The 20,777-nt window shown below is 41.3% G+C and overlaps 2 protein-coding genes and 1 long non-coding RNA gene across 3 annotated transcripts in view; 2 read left to right on the top strand and 1 right to left on the bottom strand.

The window, feature by feature from the left end:
• Positions 1-20,777, bottom strand: part of LOC309497889 (sialic acid-binding Ig-like lectin 7) — a 56,756-nt gene that overhangs the window by 20,519 nt on the left and 15,460 nt on the right. The window lies entirely within an intron of this gene.
• On the top strand, positions 8,992-10,965 carry LOC309497914. Its single transcript, XR_014205747.1, has 2 exons — positions 8,992-9,839; positions 9,918-10,965. It is a non-coding gene; the product is annotated as an uncharacterized lncRNA (long non-coding RNA).
• Positions 14,906-19,267, top strand: LOC309497874 (uncharacterized protein). Its single transcript, XM_082168256.1, has 2 exons — positions 14,906-17,671; positions 17,980-19,267. Exon 1 carries the CDS (start codon positions 15,023-15,025, stop codon positions 16,619-16,621), a length of 1,599 nt encoding a protein of 532 aa, XP_082024382.1. The 5' UTR covers positions 14,906-15,022; the 3' UTR covers positions 16,622-17,671; positions 17,980-19,267.

Genomic DNA, 20,777 nt, shown 5'->3' with positions numbered 1-20,777 from the left:
GTTTTGATCATCGTTCTGGATCTGATCAAGGCGTAGTCTTTGACAATAATGTGATTTTCTCAACTATTTTGTTTAAAATGTTGCCTTTATGAAACTTACCGACATTCAAGTGTTGATAAAAAAAGTATGCATGAAGCTAATAAAATGTTTTTAAAATTAGAGTTAAAGGTATTTTTCAAGTATAAAAAAAATAACATTTGAACATAGTAGTATAGGCCTACTGCAACTGCAAAAATTGTATATAAATAGTAAACTCTAAGTATAATGTTAAGTTCACTTAAAGAAAACTTGTAGAATAAAACTACTAAACTAGTAGTTTACTGAGAGTACATTAAAGGTGAACTACTGTAAGTAACTTTTTTTACCTTAACTGAACAGCTTCGGAGTCATTGGAATGGTTATATTACTTGTTTCGGGTTAAATGGTGGTCGTTTCGCACCCCCCTGGTGCCCGTGAGCGGAAAATACGCACTTGCAACTTTGAGCCGGCGGGCCGCCGGCCGCTGCGTCAGGAAGTCTCGTGTGATATCAGGTCTCGCGATGTAAACAATTGCTTTACGGCCAAAAGAAATCTGCTAAAATGCTGTCATTATTGCGCTCCCTCACGCTGTTCGAACCCGAATGAAGAAGACGTTTTAAAGAATGTCCCATCTGCTTTGATGTCGTTGATCTATAGCCTCTGGTGTCTGAGAATCACCAACGAGTTTTTACGACAGTGTTGTCAAATATCTATTCCGAAGCTGTGGGGGGAGCTCTAGAGAGAAACCTGCGAGCAAAAAGCGAGAATACAGCGAAGAAGTCCCGAAGCTACTGAGTGCTGCTTTAAAATAAAACTTGTAGAATAAAACTACTAAACTAGTAGTTTACTGAGAGTACACTAAAAGAGTAAAAATAATATATAAATGGTAAACTATAAGTATGATGTTAAGTTCACTTAAAGAAAACTTGTAGTATAAAACACTGTAAAAACTAAAGGAGCCTCAAATATCCTGTCGGATACTCAAGGAACTTCAAAATGTAATTTAAGTGCCTCAAAGCTCTTTCTCCTATAGTAGGGTTACTGGAGGAGCATTGACATTCTTTGAGGTTCTTGCTGGAACTTATGGGATCCTTTAAGCACTTTGTATTTAGTTCAGAGGTTCTGGAGTCACCTTTTCATTACCATAAGACCTTGAAGTGCTTTGGGGGAAAATAGAGGAACTTGAATGCGATAAAAGGGTTATTGGAAGATCTTTTAACATTTAAGTGGTTCCTGGAAGATCTCTTATGTTAAAGCCAGCATCTGGAGGAACCCAATGGTTCTGTGAGGCCAGAATGAGAATATTATTATCCTATTATTATTATAGGCTACTTAAGTTTGATTCAGTATAGCCTACATACCCAGGTGAAAAAAGACGTACTATTAAAAATGTACTTGAGTGTGTTTTTAGTAGGCCTACAATACAAATATACTTTAATGCATTTTTAATACATTTAACAGTAGCCTACGTCTTTTTCACCTGGGTAGCTTACATTTATTTAGTATCTATTGGCCTATTTTGTTGATTAATTTAAACCTTAAACAACAACACTAAATTATAATAATATTAATAAGAAGAATTCATTAATTATTATTGAATAAATAATAGTAATAAAATAATAATTTTTACCTACTTCTTCATAAATTATTATTTGAAGAAGAAGAACTAGGAGGAGAAAAGTTTTATTCTGTCACGAAACTGCTGCTATTCCTCTGCTGTCGTCGCTTCAGTTCCTCGCGCTGCTCGCGCGCAACAAAGCTCAGCTGATCGACGTCATCGGGTAACGGCTCCGTCCTCTCATCAAAGCTTCCGCCGTTTGATCGGCTCTCCGTTACAAGGTTTGTAAACTCGCCAAATAAATATAAATACAGAGTCTACTCACTATATAATATATTCAAACACACATATATATAAACTAAATTGATTATACATTACTACTTTTTTACAGTGTTTACCACTCGTTTATTTATGGCGGCAAATCAATGCCAATAATAAACGAGCGCACAACTATGGCAAGCCAAGAGGCTCAGAAATACGCCATAGATTAATCGCGTTTAAAGCCAAACGGCGTAAAATACGGCGTTTTAAACCGCATTGGACGCCGTAAAATACGCCGTTGTAATTACAAACGCCGTAAAAGACGCGCGAAATACGTCAATGACGCCGTATTTGACGGCGTTTTAGTGTGCAAGGAAAGCGCCGCTTTTTACGCCGTTCATCTCGCCATATGACGCCGTAAAAAACGCCGTTTTGGTTGCACAGAGCGCGCGCTATTTTACGGCGTTCTGCTTATAGTATAATGAGACACGCCCGCTGATTTCCACAGCCAGTAAGTTTGAACTGTTCTCTCCCAATCAGTGATGAACTGAGTCAGACCAGACGAATTCAGCACGGATCATTTAATCCAATTCTTATGCTCATATATGAGGAGTTATTAAACAAGGAAAATAATCCAGGTCGTATTGGCTTAACTCGGCACATTTCCATCTAAGTGCTGAATAACACAAAATATTATAACCCATAGAATGCCCTATGAATTTGTGTTTTAAATAGGCCTATTTGAAAAAAATAAGACGAATGTATTTTTTGCTATTTCTAAAAAATGTGGCAGGTTTGTTGGTATGTCTATAAACTATCTCCTTCCAGAATTAAATAGTGTTCCGATTTTGTAGGCTAATTAAATTCGTGTTTTATTCATATTACATTGATTATATATTCATTAAATAGCATTATTACATTTCGTTATATCCAATATATTTTTGTAAAATGAAGATTCAAATATTTTGCCCTTTCGATCGTCCAGTTCATAGTGAAATAAACGACTTGGGGGGAAAAGTCAACCGTTTGTGGGTATAGAAGTTCAGTGAGTAAAGCCGTTTTTAAAATACGAATTTTGAAATAATTTCCGTCATTTTAAAAGATAAAACATAAGGTGCAAGGGGAGCAAACTCAGCAAATGACAATAAATAAATAAATAAAAATAACATAGCCTAGTTATTTCTTTCCCACATTTGAGTCATTATTCTTAAAAGAAATGTAAATTATGCTTGCAACAATAGCTGTAGGTTAATTGGCCTGGATGAGTGTGATTGGCCTAATATTGTGTCCCAGACCGGCATTGACCATGAGGTACACAATAATTCGTGAATATTTGTAAAAATTCGTGGCTTGAAAGAGTTGAAAAATTGACAGTTCTGTTGATGTTTTGCCCAGGCAGGGTTAGTAAAGTAAAACTAAAACTATTAAAAACATTTAAATGCTAATCGAAATAAACCTGAAATAAAGGAAAATATAACTATTAGTTGAAAAACTTAAACTAAACGGAAATGAGAATTATAATTTTTTCATCAACAAACTGGATTCATTTCGGGCGTATCCGGCGACTCAAAACGGGGGTTGGAGGTAACGGAACAAAAAAAATAAAAAAAATAATTACACTGCCTACTGCAGGGGCGGCGCCAGAGAATTTTGAATGCATGTGCTGAGGGGGTGCTAGATCAGGGGGAGCAGCGCAAAACTTGGCCACTAAATATTTAATATTCAATTATTTTAATGATCACAATTAAAGTTGTATTAAATTGAACAAGCGCAACATTCAGCATTCAGCACAATCAAATATTCAAAAAGATGTAGGCTATTGTTAATAATAATGGTATATCAACATAATATCTCGTTATTTCGACATAATATGTGTGCGTGCAACAAGCAAGATGTGCATTTGTAAATCCGGTGACGTGTGCATTGATTTTTATTAATAAACTAGTGTTTCTGACTGTCTGCTGCAAACATGAAGTTGACGATCGCCATAAAGTGAACGCACCTAAATGCACATAATGGATTACATAATCAGAGAGTAGGCCTAGCCTTTTTTTTTTTTTTTTTTTTTTTTTTTTTTTTTTTTTTGAATTATTTAGTTTAAAGACATTTCAAGCTTTGTGTATTTGATGTATTTCTCATGTCTGTGTGAGGCATACACTGAGTTTCGTTAAGTGTTAGGATGAGATGCGCTCCAGTTAACGTGCAATGCAAGAGACCGCGCGGGCGCCTCCATGATTACCTATTGTCCGCAATTGGTTGATGAACAATTTATTAAAATTAAGATACAATTTATACAAAACGAAATTCACTTTAAAGAAAGGTTTTCTACAAAACAAAACGTAATGAAGTGGTCAAAATCATGTCTGAACCTCTCCATGTCTCATATTGCGCATCCTATCTTACTCGTGCTGTTCACTTTTCATAAATCAACATAAATGGAAAAAAATAACATATATTTATATATAATATTTTAACAAATATGAAACTAAATGCGCTTATTTAATGGCTACAACAGTACAGTAGGCCTACAGACTCTCTATTTGTACAAATTGCTGCACATTCATTTAATACTGAATTTTGCACACACAAGTTGAAATGCATTTGTTCAAATCAAGTTCACGGATAATTGTGCGTGCATTTATTAATCATTATGATACTAAAATCATAACAATGTGGGCTATGCTATGTACAAAAAAAAAAAAAAAAATCAGATGAGCCCAGAACGCAATTACACGTTAAGTATTTTCCCCCCATAGAAAACCATTATAAGAACGCTTAATGTGGCTTATTGCAGATTAGAATGTCCCCTTATTATGTCGAAATAACGAGATGATATGTCGATACTACTGCTGTGTCCACCATGGTCTCCACATTCTTGATCAGCGGAAACGATTTTTGCTTGTTTGGGATCTGACTGGCCAGCGTATTTGAAAAAGTTAAGCAAACTTTGCTGTCTTTTTGACATTTTTCCCCTGAGTGAAACGATCGAGGCTAACAGCAATCTCAACTAGCACAACAAGCGCGCAAGTCATGTGTCACCCATGTTCACATGTTCCGGCTCAAATTAAGCCCTGTGTGACACCCTTTTAAAATGTGAAAATCCTATTCATTTTGCTTTATTGATTTGAAAGTTCTTTAATATTTTCTTTAATTTCAGTTTATTATTTAGCTTGGATTATTTTAATACATAAAATTAATAATTCCTTGGGAGCATACGAATTGGATTACCACAAATGATCTGTGCTGAATTCGTCTGGTCTGACTCAGTTCATCATTGATTGGGAGAGAACAGTTCAAACTTACTGGCTGTGGAAATCAGCGGGCGTGTCTCATTATACTATAAGCAAAACGCCGTAAAATAGCGCGCGCTCTGTGCAACCAAAACGGCGTTTTTTACGGCGTCATATGGCGAGATGAACGGCGTAAAAAGCGGCGCTTTCCATGCACACTAAAACGCCGTCAAATACGGCGTCATTGACGTATTTCGCGCGTCTTTTACGGCGTTTGTAATTAAAACGGCGTATTTTACGGCGTCCAATACGGTTTAAAACGCCGTATTTTACGGCGTTTGGCTTTAAACGCGATTTATCTATGGCGTATTTCTGAGCCTCTTGGCTTGCCATACACAACTGATGCGGGCGCGCGCGGTAAATGACATACGCGAGAGGATAACAGATCTACACGCGAAGAAACGGGAACTCGCGAGCTCATTCAAACCCTGCGCGCGCGCATGACATCATCTCTGCACGCAATACAAGCCCTCGCGTGCGCGCATGATCATTCCCCACGCGCTCGCGCTTGATCTGCTCTCGCCTGCTGCTTTTGCTCGCTCGAACACTTTTATTTTTGGCAGTCGAGGGGCGGGACTTACTGTTTTAATAACCTCAAATGTCATTGGTTACTTTTCCCCTTTTCCAGAAGTCAGTTGCGATTGGACGCCTGTCCAATGACTCGTAATTCACTTGACTTGAGACATGAGACATCACTTCATAGGCGTAATTCTATGGGGGGACAGGGGGACACGTCCCCCCCAATATTCAAAGAAGGACAATTTGTCCCCCCCAATATTTGATCATACTGTATGATTATGCGGGCAATATCGATGTGATTGCAAATATGTCTTTCTTTCCAGCTCCGAAAATATAAAATCCCGGCCGGTCCATTTCCCAAATCCATTCGACTGGCCTTACACTATACAATAACAAAACCTATTTCTCCTGAAATCCATGTCATGTTTTCCCTATACCTTTAGTAGCTCGTGCACCGTCAGTGAGTTAGGAAAAACCAAACAGAAGAAGAGTTAGGAGCGCGAAATCTGACAGAGCAGGTGACGGCGGTGTCGTCTCACATGGTGAAATCTCATATGGCAGGTGACGGCGGTGTCCTCGCAGAGAAACCGAAGTACAGTTGTAAATTTATGTTTCCATTTATGGGTATTGCCAGAGTTTTTCCTGCATAAAGAATTATAAGGCGGCTGCCTCCGTCAAATTTCGTGCCGCCTCCGGCTCTCGACAAAACTCGGACAGACAGTCACATGGTCAGATACACTTTCCCCACCGTGATGGTTCTGTTGCGGTTATAAAAATATTTAAAATAATCTAATTTAATACAGTTATAATTTTTCAATGTAAATTATTTAATTTGATTGGTAACAGCCTAGTGTCTTATTATTTTAATTGGATATATTTATCAAATTTAAGAATTTGAAATGAAAGATGGAGCATACAGTTAATAAAATTAGGGGGGAAAATGCCCTTTATAAAGGTACAAAAAACTATTCTGAGTGTTTTCAAACAGTGATGTAATGAAAAATTGACAATTTTAAGTTTGAAGGGAGTAAAGCCTCTGTTTAGGCTATTAAGGAAATATAATTTTGCCAAAAGAAGAACTTTTATTTTAAATAAATGTTCATTTTAAATCAGCATGTCAGTGTGATATGTTACCATATTATCATGCTTAACACTAAGAATTTGAATAATTGTAATGTGATGATCAGATGCAGATATCTAAATCAGAGAATATCATAGGTTCGGGCGGTTTGCGGGTGGATTATTTATTTTTAACAGTGGATTCGGGTGACTCAAAGTGCACCAGATTAATGAATTTACCTTTAAAATGTACAAAATTTTCTTCCGGGGGAGCATGCCCCCGGACCCCCCTAGAGGTACCAAGTACACAGCTGTCCCCCCCAATGTGTGATTGACAATTTCGCCCTTGCATCACTTCATTTGTTTTATTTATTGTGTGTAATGTGATTTAATGCATTGTTAATATAGAATAGATTCTTACCAGATACTTTATTAACAGAAAGTCTTATTGCATTGTGTCGTTAAAAGATATTTAGGCTACAGACTATGACGCATTTCCATGGTTATTAGCATTGCAAATTGACCAAATCTTTTATAAATTTTTAGGTAATATAAGTGGTTAATTATGTTTTCTATTAAATGCAAAAGGGGTTCTGGCTTCTCAAAGTTAAGATACAGTACACAGCATGAATTAGCTTACAAATGCCTTTTCAGAATTTGCTACAAAATATAGAGGAACAAAATTAAACCCAGCAAATTAGATATTAAAATATTATATAGTGATCTTAACCATCTAACTTTTTGTAAGCTAATAACCTAATAAGAGAAAGTATGAGGCAAGTACAGTACACCGTATAAATGATTACACCCCATCTGAACATAACATATCTTCAAAAAAAAAAAAAAGCCCTAGATAAAGAAAAAAATCTGAATTTGTTTGGGTTTCAGAGGGGTGTAATCATTTATGCTGTGTACTGTATCTTAACTTGAGAAGCCAGAATCCCTTTTATATTTAATAGAAAATATAATAAACCACTCAAAATTGACATAATAGTAATACATAACAAAAGCTTACACAACAACTCTTGAATATTGATAAACAAGTAATGTACCTGTATCTTTCACCCAAAGCCCTTGTTATATTTGCAACTATTTAATGGACACGTTTTACATTTCTGAGGTTCTCAGAACCAATATAATTTTGGTTGGGTAAACGTAAATAGTGGTGAATGAGAGTATAGTGGTAATGTAGTGGTGATATACAGCAAATACAGGTGAAACTCGAAAAGTTAGAACATGGTGCAAAAGTTCAAAAATAGAAACAAATTCAAAATTAGAATATTGTGAAAAGGTTTTCATAAACTGTAAGCCATAATCATCAAAATTATAACAAATAAAGGCTTGAAATATCTCACTTTGCATGTAACAAGTCTATATATTAGTTTCACCTTGTAAGTTGAATTACTGAAATAAATAAACTTTTGCACATGAACTTATTCTAATTTTTCGAGTTTCACCTGTATGACTTTACATTCCCATTTTTCTCCAATTTATTTTAGATATTTTAATGCCAATATCACAAATCACAGTGTTATAAATATAAAATGTAAAAATGTATACAAATTTGGGTCAATTTGCAATGCTAATAACCATGGAAATGCGTCATAGTCTGTAGCCTAAATATCTCTTAACAACACAATGCAATAAGACTTTCTGTTAATAAAGTATCTGGTAAGAATCTATTCTATATTAACAATGCATTAAATCACATTACACACAATAAATAAAACAAATGAAGTGATGTCTCATGTCTCAAGTCAAGTGAATTACGAGTCATTGGACAGGCGTCCAATCGCAACTGACTTCTGGAAAAGGGGAAAAGTAACCAATGACATTTGAGGTTATTAAAACAGTAAGTCCCGCCCCTCGACTGCCAAAAATAAAAGTGTTCGAGCGAGCAAAAGCAGCAGGCGAGAGCAGATCAAGCGCGAGCGCGTGGGGAATGATCATGCGCGCACGCGAGGGCTTGTATTGCGTGCAGAGATGATGTCATGCGCGCGCGCAGGGTTTGAATGAGCTCGCGAGTTCCCGTTTCTTCGCGTGTAGATCTGTTATCCTCTCGCGTATGTCATTTACCGTGCGCGCCCGCATCAGTTGTGCGCTCGTTTATTATTGGCATTGATTTGCCGCCATATTTATTGCACAGTAGGCTATCTGTTATGAAGGTTTTAGCTGCGATGCTAACTACGTTGATCTAACGTAAGTTAATGAACAAATGGAAATTATTGACTTATTGTCTTAGATTGATTTAGTAATTCAATTCAAAATATTCTGTAAAACTGTGTCTTCAAATTGCTGAGATAGCCTAACTAATGTAGCTGATTCCTGCTGTCGTCATTGGCGTTTGTTATGAATAACAAAAGCAGGTTAATATAGTTTGGTCTGTTTTTGTTTAGCCTAACTTTACTTACTACATGTGCCCTCATTCTCTCAAATACCATTTTAAAGCCATTTACTGGTCAATAAATATTATGTTGTGAATAATCAGCTTTGTTCTTTTGTTTCCCCAGAACAACCAGTACATTTCTAAAATAATCTGAACATTTCAGAGGCAACATTGAATTACAGTAAGTTACCTATACACCACATGCAAGTACTTTATTACTATGAACTTTCTCTGTGTGAAATTGTACTGTTTGACTGTGTACTTTTTTAATAAGTTATTCTCTGAAAATCTTCCCTCATGCTCTCAAATCTCATTCATGTTACTCAGAAAAATTATATCACAGGTTTGGAGCTAATAATGCTATGCATTTTTTATAGGCTATACCTTAATCATATGCATTTGAATATAAGACATTTGAACCCTGAATTATAACTTAAAGTTTAGTCTTTTTCGACAAAAAAAGGAAAAAGCTATTATATGACTTCAGAAGACTTACAACACAACCCATAACACATGAGTTGTGAACTCATTGACTATTTTTAGGATCTTTTCTGGGACATTTTTGGAGCTTAACTATTTTTTACATAAATTGTTGCATTGAATTGAACTAGACAAGTGTACATAAGAATAGTTTGAATGAATTACAAAAAAAATGTATGCTTGTGTTTCATGCAGTGATATTGAATGGTGACGGGTTGCATTATGCCTGAGATCTGCTTTCGGGTTCCACAGACAGAAAGTCAAACAGGTTTGGAACGTCACAAGGCTGAGGAAATTATTTAATAACTTTAATAACCTTACTAACAGTAAATTTTGAACTTTGCAGGGATCTCGGTAAGCTGAAATACAAGTTTGATCAAGAATAAAAATCCTCCTGTAGACCTGGAAATCACTGAAGTGCCTGGACCATTCACCAGAAAAGAGGAAAAGCAAACAGAAAATGAAGCTGATGCACCTTTTCACTTCTCGTTAAGTACCTCACGTGTCCCTTGTGAAGATTTTATAATTGATTGCATTTTATGTTGCAGCGAGTAAAGGTGCATCACATTTGTGAATTTCGTGAAATTACACAGGCAAAAAGACAAAATTGCTGATCGTGTGGATTCTTATTGAAATGACTGAATTCACCAGTGAACATTCACAGAACAACAGATCATTTTACTGCACCTTAACTCTGTTAAAATGGAAAATGTTTTCTGCTTGCTGTGACATAAGGAATACTGTTTCCGGGTCGAAGCCTCTACTTCTACTTTCTCTATCTTGTTTCTAGATATTGAGAATACTCAACAACCATTTATGGGAACTGTTGATTCAAGTCACACATTTAAGCTTTTCAAAAGGCATAGTGTACATTTCAGTCTCCAGTCTCACGGCATCCCAGACTTCAACATTTTATGATTCAAAATAGCTGAATAACTAACCATCTGAGATTTCGGAATAGAGATAAAGGTTAGGATCCTAATTTTCAGGAATATTACAGCACAATGAGTGTATATTAGCACTGTTTGTTGTTTGTTTTTGGCATCTGATAGAGCTTTTGGACTTGGAAACAGTGACGTCAGACTTAACAAGCGGACTGAAACATGTTTTAAAATTAAGTGAAGATGGACATTTTTAATTAGTCAAAATTGTAATTTTTTACATTGATTTATTACATGGAACATGTGTTTTCCATGCATTTTGTTGAGATGTCTTTTCTTGTGTAGCCTATTGTATACACATGGTTGATTATTCATGTTACTTATGTATTATACTATTTTTTTTGTGTGTGTGTATTCATTGATATTAATCTATTACTAGCTTTTTTTTTCAAGTGCATGGAAGTGTATGTATTAAAATGGATCTAAAATATGTAATAAACAATTCTTATTTTGTATTTGGTTCAGTTTGTTTATTATAATAGAAGTTAATGGTGGTAACCATAGTAACAACATGAAATTAATTTAATACAAATAAAATAAAATTGAAATTTGGTTCCTGGAGGCACCCACAGTGGTTCCACACAGTGCCTTATATAAGAGTTCCTCAGGAAACCTGTGTGGTTCCTCAGAGAACCGCCCCTTTTTAAAGGGTGCCTAGAGGATCTACAGACGGTTCCGCCGGTGTGGCAAAGTGAAGAACCCCAAAAGGTTCCTCCAGGCACCTTTTATTTTTACAGTGTACTAAACTAGTAGTTTACTGAGAGTACACTAAAAGAGTAAAAATAATATATAAATGGTAAACTATAAGTATAATGTTAAGTTCACTTAAAGAAAACTTGTAGTATAAAACTAACTAGTAGTTTACTGAGAGTACATTAAAATAAAACTTGTAGTATAAAACTACTAAACTAGTAGTTTACTGAGAGTATACTTCAAAGTTGCTACAAGTATTAAAATAGTAAACTACTAGTATACTCCAGCCCATACTCATAAGTTCACTTGCAGTACAAATGAGAAACATAATTATGAACTAGTTGTGCACTTAAAGTTTACTACTGTTACACTTATAGTACACTTAAACATATACTTTTATATACTTCAAGTGGGCCAATTTAGTCCCAAGCGGTATTAAAATAGTACACTTACAAGTTTACTACTAGTACATATTGACATTAGTATACTTACTACATAAAGTAGGGGAGAGCGGGGCACAACCTAATGCTTTTTGACTTTCTCAGTTTGTGTAAATCTACTTATGGTTCAGAGTATTTATTTTTTCCCACATTAATTTCCCACATGTCTAGTACAATTATGTGGTTTTGTTTTATTAATACAGTATATACTTTTTTCTTGACATACCCCGAAAGAATGGAAGTGAAATGTGACAACATGCCCCATAGGTGGGGTACAATGTAACATGTGTGGGGCACATTGTAACATAACATATGACAGCTTAAAATGTTATCTGATCTAATAAAAAATATATACAAAACAAACTAAAATATTTTCTAAATAAAATACAATTAAAAAACTTTTTCATATAAAATAATGGCAATTTTTAATAATTAAATATAAACACATTTTTGAGTTTTGACTACGAACACATGAAAACACAGCTATACAACATAGTTCAAAACAAATAAATAATGAGTCATTTCTGAACATTGACTCTCAGTCTTTATTCACCTTTTTCTCACGTTTTCCCAATAAAATGAATAAAAGTATAGAATATAATAGCATATTTCTAATAGGGGCTCATTGTAACGCAGTGTTACAACATGCCCCCGCCTGCACAACTGGGATTTAAACCATGCTAGTGTCTTCTGATAGTTAGCGAAGCATTAAAGAACTATCTCAACTGTTAAATAACATCTTGGAGATTAAAATAATATCAGATTTGTCTTATTTTAAATAAACACAAAAAATAGAGATGAAAAATTAACTTAAGTAAGAAATTTACTTTTGCTATGGTTTAATAAATGTCTATGGATATCTTCCAAAAAAATAAATAATTTTGGCGGAATTTTTTTATATATATAGTGTTGATATGGCAACTAGTCAAGTCAAGTCAAGTCAAGTTTATTTGTATAGCGCTTTTCACAATACAGATTGCATCAAAGCAGCTTCACAGTATTAAATTAAAATAATACAACAAAGTTTGTTTCAAGAGGAATTTATTGATTGATAAAATTAAATTAAATATCCCCAAAATATCCCCAACTGAGCAAGCCAAAGGCAACAGTGGCAAGGAACCGAAAAACTCCATCAAGTGACCTAATGGTGTCCTAAAACTCCATCAGGTGCCTTAATGGAGAAAAAAAAACCTTGGGAGAACCCAGGCTCAGTCGGGGGCCAGTTCTCCTCTGGCATTGGATAGAGGCCGGATTGTAGTTTGAACTGTAGGATTATATGAATGCCTGGCTGAAGAGATGCGACTTTAATCTAGTTTTAAACTGGGAGAGCGAGTCTGAGCAACGAACAGTATCAGGAAGACTATTCCAGAGTTTTGGAGCCAAATGTGAAAATGCTCTCCCTCCTTTGGTGGTTCTGGATATCCTAGGTATGACCAAAAGCCTTGAATTTAGTGATCTTAAAGAGCGCGATGGATTATAGGGCGATAGAAGATCCGTTAAATAGACTGGAGCTAAGCCATTTAGGGCTTTATAAGTCAGTAGCAATACCTTGTAATTAATACGGAACTTTATAGGTAACCAATGCAGTGATGATAAAATCGGTGTTATATGATCATATTTTCTTGATCTCGTAAGAACTCTAGCGGCGGCATTTTGGACTAACTGTAGCTTGTTTATTGAGGATGCAGGACAACCAGCTAATAAAGCATTACAGTAATCCAGTCTCGAGGTCATGAATGCATGAACTAACTTTTCTGCATCAGAAACTGATAGCATATTACGTAGCTTAGCAATGTTTCTAAGGTGGAAAAAGGCTGTTTTTGTAACATATGAAATATGATTTTCAAAAGACAGGTTGCAATCGAGTATAACACCCAGGTCTTTTACTGTAGAGGATAAAGTAACAGGACATCCTATGATGTTAAAGTTGTATTGTGCGAGGTTTTGTGGGCGGTTTTTTGAACCGATAAGTATTACCTCTGTCTTGTCTGGATTTAATAAAAGAAAATTACGCGTCATCCAATCTTTTATATCTTTAACACACTCTGTCAATTTGGAAAATGTAGCGTTTTCATCCGGCCGTGATGAAATATATATTTGAGTGTCATCAGCATAACAATGGAAACTAATTCCATGTTTCCTTATAATATTTCCAACTAGTAAATACACAAAGTTTCGTCATCCAAGCATGTGCGGAAGTATTTAAAACAAGCGTGTTACAACTAGCCCCGCGTTAGGTTGTGCCCCGCGCTCCCCTATACTTAAAAATATACTTGAACATTACTCAAGTATACTTCATAAAATGAACTTGAAGTATACTTTTTTTTCATAAGGGTTATATTAACATTGTGAACTATTATAAAGATACAAATAGCACAACAGGACAATAACTATTAAATACATCTTTATGCAATAAAAAACAAAAAACAAACAGATTTCTTAGAATGAAAGACCCTTGACTTGCAGAACAATGTGCTTGTTTTCTCTCCAATAGGAATATTTGTTTAGTGTAAATGTTTTTAGATAAAATGTGGAATGTGTATAAGAGGATATAATTGACAGGCCAGTTTATAATGACAGAATGCACATAATTATGCAAAAGAACACAGTAATGATGTGGTAGTGCAGGTATTTTTTCAGTGACACTTTGTATTAGGTGTCCTTAAAGGTCCCATACTGTACACCTTTCTGGAGTTTTATTTTAGGTTTTCATGTCCTTAAGAATATATATTTGCAGTATAAGTACCAAAAACCATCTCAATATATTTTTACAGTTCCTTTCTCAGGAGCTCTGCTAACAGCAGGTTGATTTTGGCTGATCTAATTAATATTCATGAGTCTCTCTTCTGATTGGCCTGTTGTTTTCTGAGTGACCCCAAACACAGGTAACTAGGGTCATGAATGCTGTAGCCTGCACTGGCTTGGTGATGCTCACAAGGTAAATAAAACACCTGTAATGATGGACATTGCTGAGGGAAATTTTATCCGGTGTTTTATGTTCGAACCGGACTCAGACCCTGAATCGGCGACGCCAGGAGACAACCAACCACCTCCTCAAACGCGCTTGCAAAAGGATGTTACAGAATGGTAATTAATGTTTTTTTTGTTTATGTTTTCGCCGTTATTGTAAGATTATTATAATTACCATTACATCAACGCTGCACGCAGATTTAACGTTAACGCTAATTTAAACTGTCTGTAAACAAACTCAGACTTTTGAAATAACGTTACCTATGCAAGTACACTAAACGTTAGTTCCCTATCAAGGCTACGGAACTCGACATTACGGATGTCGTAAATGGGAACTCCTCTCATCCTTCACTTCCGCTGAAATCTTATAGGCTAACGCCAGCAGAGCTGGCCAATTGACGCAAAATATGCAAATACTGAAACACCGTTGCAGTTATAATGCAAGTGCAGCGTCAATTCCCTTCAGAATCTCTCTCTTCACGCTTAAATCATGTGCTAGAAAGCTGATACTACAACTTCTGGATTTATATTCGCCGTCGTTGAAGTTGCGCCGGAGATACTCGCACTGTCTCCTGCATCCGATGGCAACTACTTGCAACCTATGCTCGGGCCCCATCGCCCCCACCGGCACGCACCTGTTCTGCATCGCGTGCTTGGGGCTGGCCCATGCTGAGTCAGCCCTCGGGGACGGAGGGTCCTGCGACCTCTGCGCGGACTTATCCCTTCGAGCCCTCAGAGCCAGGAGGGAGGAAGCTCGTGCAGCAGCGGGGATTGGGCCTACCGCCGCCTCTGAGCCGCTGGTAGCCCCCCCCAACCGCAGAGTCGAGGTTCGCTCCCCGGTGAGCTTCCCCGACCCCACCTTTCACCCCCCTCGCGACGTCGCTGACTTCGTTTCCTTCGGGGTGAGTGAGGGGGACGACTCCATGTCGCTGTCGGCCTCCGAGAACGACTGGGGTGCAGAGCAGGCCGCACCGCTGGCGGCCGCGGAGCAGGACACCCCTGCGGACCTGCAGGACGAGCTCTTCCGTATCCTCTCGAAGGCCGTCGAAGAGCTGGACCTCGATTGGAAAGCTCCTGATGAACCATCTAAGAGCAAATTGGATACGTGGTTACTACAATCGAGCCGCCGTCAGGCCGCTTCGAAAAGGGGAACACCGTTTTTTCCCGACGTGCATGAGCACGTGGTGAAGTCGTGGGCGGCCCCGCAATCGGCGCGCACCCTCACTTCCACCCAGGCCATGTTTGCCCCCGTGGACGAGGCGGGGGACCACGGCTACCTCAGCATCCCCCCCGTCGAGGAGACCGTCGCCACTCATCTCTGCCCGTCGGCTCCCGCCCTGGGCTCGGACCTCAGCCTGCCGTCCCGAGCCTGCAGATTTACGGCCCACCAGGCCAACAAGGCCTTCGGTGACGCGGGGGAGGCGGTATCCGCGCTGCATGCTATGGCCCTTCTCCAAGTGCTCCAGGCAAAGCAGCTGAAGTCTCTGGATGGCGCCGCCTCTATTGACGCTGACGCCATCCGGGATCTCCGTTCGGCCACGGACCTCGCGCTCCTGGCCACGAAGCGCTCGGCCCAGGCGATCGGCCGTTCTATGGGTTTCCTCGTGGTCCTCCACAGGCATCTGTGGCTCACCCTGTCGGACGTGCAAGAAGCCGACAGGAAGACGCTCCTGAATGCGCCCATTTCCCCTGCAGTCCTGTTCGGAGACGCCATGGAGAAAGTAACCGAGCATTACTCCGAGACGCAGAAAAAGGCCAAGGCTATGAGCCACGTCATTCCTCGGAGGGCGCCGCCGCCGTCGCCGCCGCAGCCGCGCTCTCGTTCGTCCTCAGCCTCAGGCCGCCAACCCCAGGCTGCGGCCAGAAGACAGGCAGCGCCCCGCTCGGGACAGGATGCCCGTAAAGGCCGCAGCGGTCAGTGGCCAGGGGCGGGTAACAGGAGGACGCAGAGGAGCCCGTGCAGAAAGCCCACCGCGTCCCCTGCCAGGCCCAAGCAGTCGTCCTGACCGCTCGGGCAAGAGGAGGAAAAAGCGCCAGGCTGGCCCCGCGTCCAAGCGGCGCGCTCTAGTGCACTTAGTCCCTCAGAGTTCTGTGAGCGACGCGTGCAGTTGTTCTGTGAATGTAAATGTTGTGAATGTTGTTTCAAAAATAAAGCAAATCACTACTTCACAAACAGAGCTTTTTTCACCTCTTGCACCACACACTGTGTTACCCGCCCTGCCCTCGAGCAGCGCAGAGTCACGGTCAATAACTATCCCCAGCACTCACATAGCGGCCATGACCGCAGCGGCGATGACCGCAGGTTTAGATCAGCCCACGCTCAGTCGTTTTCAGGCAGCGTGGGAAGCTATTCCGGGCATTTCGCCGTGGGTGTTGAATATAATTCGGCGCGGGTACACACTTCAGTTCAAACGCAGACCACCCCGCTTCCGCGGCGTAATTCAGTAATTAACTTTGCCCCAAAACGCTCATGTGCTGAGGCAGGAAGTGTGCAGCTTGCTCGAGAAGAAGGCTATAGAACCAGTTCCCCCGAGCGAGCGGGACAGCGGGTTCTACAGCCGCTACTTCGTTGTGCCGAAGAAGGGAGGGGGTCTCCGCCCCATTCTGGATCTGAGACCTGTCAACAGAGCGCTTCACAAGCGCGCCTTCAGGATGACAACACTGAAGCAAATCCTGGCGCAAATTCGCCCCGGGGATTGGTTCGCTTCAGTGGATTTAAAGGACGCTTACTTTCATATTCAGATAGTGAAGCGTCACAGACGATTCCTGAGGTTTGCGTTCGAGGATTCGGCGTACCAATATACGGTGCTTCCGTTTGGACTGGCCCTAGCCCCCCGAACGTTTTCAAAATGCGTAGACGCGGCACTTTCACCCCTCAGATCGAGCGGAATGCGCGTCTTGAACTATCTGGACGACTGGCTAGTTCTCGCTCAGTCGAGAGAAACGCTGGTCAGCCACGTGAATGCCCTCCTTCGACACTTGGAGATGCTCGGTTTGAGGGTGAACGTCCAAAAAAGTGTGCTCACACCGAGCCAGACGACAACATTCTTGGGAGTGTGCTTGGATTCGGTGAAAATGAGAGCGCGCCTCTCCCCCGAGCGAGCGGAGGCTCTGAGTTCTTCTCTCGGTCTCTTCAGACCTGGCAGGCTCGTCCCACTGAAAGAGTTTCAGAGGCTACTGGGACGGATGGCAGCGGCTTCTTCGGTGTGTCATCTGGGGCTGCTGCATATGAGACCGCTTCAACTCTGGCTGAAAGCGCGTGTTCCCCCGAGTGCGTGGTATTCTGGCCACAGGCGCGTTATGGTCACCAGCGGATGCGCCCGCGCCCTGGCCCCGTGGAGGAACCCAGATCTCTTCAGCTCAGGTGTCCCCATGGGCTTAGTGACGCGGCGAGTGGAGGTCCTGACGGACGCTTCATCCACCGGATGGGGAGCGGTCTGCTTGGGCAAGCCCGCCTCAGGTCGGTGGTCAGAGAAGCAGATGGAGTGGCACATAAATCGCTTGGAACTAGAAGCGGTCTCTCTAGCTCTAAAAACCTTCCGGTCTCAGCTGGAGCAGCGGCATGTGTTGATTCGGACCGACAACACTTCCGTGGTCTCGTACATAAATCGCCAAGGCGGTGTACATTCCAAAGCCCTATTCAGGCAGGCGGAATCCCTTCTGCTATGGGCGGACCGGTTTTTCCTCTCGGTGAGAGCGGCGCACATCCCCGGTGTTCTAAATCGCGGGGCGGATATGCTCTCGAGAAGCGGGATTCCCCAAGGGGAGTGGAGGCTTCACCCCGGGACGGTTCAGCTGATATGGAATCGTTTCGGCAGGGCGGAGGTCGACCTCTTTGCAACGAGCGAGAACGCGCACTGTCAGATGTTCTTCTCGCTGTCCCGTTCCCCCCGGGAGGTGGACGCGCTGACTGCGCGATGGCCGAGAGTCTGTCTCTATGCCTTTCCTCCGGTGAAAATTTTGCCCATGGTGTTGTGCAAAATCAGGGAGGAGAAGGCGGCGGTGACTCTGGTAGCCCCGAACTGGCCGAATCAGCCCTGGTTCGCGGATTTGGTAGAGTTACTAGCAGGGCAGCCATGGGAGATTCCGCTCAGGAAGGACCTTCTGTCTCAGGCGGGCGGAACGATCTGGCATCCCAGCCCCGCGCTGTGGAGCCTCCATGTGTGGCCGCTACAGGGTCGCTGAGCGGGCGGGACGCGCTGCACTCGCGAGTTTTGAATACCATCGCGGAGGCGTGAGCTCCGTCCACCAGGCGCCTGTATGCTCTGAAGTGGGGTGTGTTCTCTAAATGGTGTCAGGATGTCGGTATAGACCCAGCGGACTGTTCTGTGTCGGATATTCTACGCTTCCTTCAGTATAGGATGGATGAAGGGAGCCTACCATCCACTCTGAAGGTTTATGTGGCCGCTATTGCCGCGTTTCACCCCCCTGTTGACGGACAGTCTATCGGTAGACATACGTCGGTGACACGGTTCCTCAAGGGAGCTAGGAGATTGTGCCCTGCACGGCCGCCTTCTGTGCCGCCGTGGGATTTAGCTTTGGTCTTGGAGGCTTTGTCACGACCGCCTTTCGAGCCCCTAGCCTCGATTGCCATTAAGGAGCTATCGGTTAAAACGGCTCTGCTTCTCGCTCTCGCCTCGGCGAAGCGGGTTGGGTACAGGCTGAGTACAGGCTTTCTCAGTAAGTGAAGATTGTATTCGCTTTGGACCGGGAAACTGTAATGTTACTCTCAGACCGAGGCCGGGTTACGTTCCTAAGTCGCTCAATACCCCGTTCAGAGCGCAGATCGTCTCTCTGCCTGCCCTGTCCGCTGAGCCATCAACCTCTCAGGGTTCGGATGCTCAGAGTGCTATTTGCCCAGTCAGAGCGCTCCGAGAATACATTTCTCGCTCGGCAGCGTTTCGACAATCGGACCAGCTGTTTGTGTGCTTTGGTGGATGCAACAAGGGACGGGGGGTCTCAAAACAGAGGCTTGCTCACTGGATCGTGGATGCTATTGTTTTGGCTTATGATTGCCTGGGACAGGAATGTCCCCTGAACATCAAGGCCCATTCGACTAGGGCGATTGCCTCCTCGTGGGCTTGGACTAAGGGTATGTCTATTCAGGATTTATATCTTGCGGCTGGCTGGTCTTCTCAGAACACGTTTGCCAGATTTTACAAGTTGGATTTGCCCTCTTGTACTATTGTCACCGCTATGCGTTGGCTTTCTCTGTTGTTGTTGCCCTGTTGGTCTACAGTGCAACCTTCCCCCATTTATACTGCTCGGGATATGCAAATTCCAGTAGTGTTTGTGAGACTTGTGATTGGTCCCTTTGGACCTATCGGAGGTTAGAGGTTCGCTATTTGTCAATCTCGGCCTATCAGGCGCTTACATTCTGGGGGCGAGGTTTGTATTGGGTCTGTTCAGTAGTTTGCTGCCACGGCGGGATTCTATACAGTTCCCATATACGACATCCATAATGTCGAGTTCCGTAGCCTTGATAGGGAACGTCTCCGGTTACTTTCGTAACCTCGGTTCCCTGAAAGGCAAGGAACGAGACAATACACTCGCCGCCGTGTTCGCTATTTATTTAGCGTTGTTCGATTCTGAAGGGAATTGACGCTGCACTTGCATTATAACTGCTACGGTGTTTCAGTATTTGCATATTTTGCGTCAATTGGGCAGCTCTGCTGGCGTTAGCCTATAAGATTTCAGCGGAAGTGAAGGATGAGAGGAGTTCCCATATACGACATCCGTAATGTCTCGTTCCTTGCCTTTCAGGGAACCGAGGTTACGAAAGTAACCGGAGACGTTTCTGTTAGCAAAACAAAAGACACAGAGACTGAGTGAACTCAATCTCACCGTCTTTAACTCAATAAAAACAACAGACACCAACAACGGTGTCTGTAACTTAGGAAAACAAACAACGTATTTTGTCTTGTTTCCAATAGATATTCTATCAAATTGGAGCACAACCAGACAAATTCTCGCGCAGATTCGCCCGAGGGACTGGTTTATATCTCTCGATCTAAAAGACGTGTACTTTCAGATCCAGATAATACCCCGTCACAGGCCATTCTTGAGATTCGCCTTCGACGGTCAGGTATATCAGTACACCGTCCTGCCGTTCGGCCTGTCATTGGCACCCCGTACATTTACGAAGTGCATGGACACGGCTCT

This window comes from Leuciscus leuciscus (genome assembly GCF_965113295.1).
Source record: "Leuciscus leuciscus genome assembly, chromosome: 4".
NCBI classification, from domain to species: Eukaryota; Metazoa; Chordata; class Actinopteri; order Cypriniformes; family Leuciscidae; genus Leuciscus; species Leuciscus leuciscus.
This window is presented reverse-complemented; position numbering and strand designations above follow the sequence as displayed.

What these genes read in the sequence shown, in the direction of transcription:
- LOC309497874 (XM_082168256.1), top strand. Translation starts at nt 15,023, where the DNA reads ATGCAAATACTGAAACACCGTTGCAGTTATAATGCAAGTGCAGCGTCA.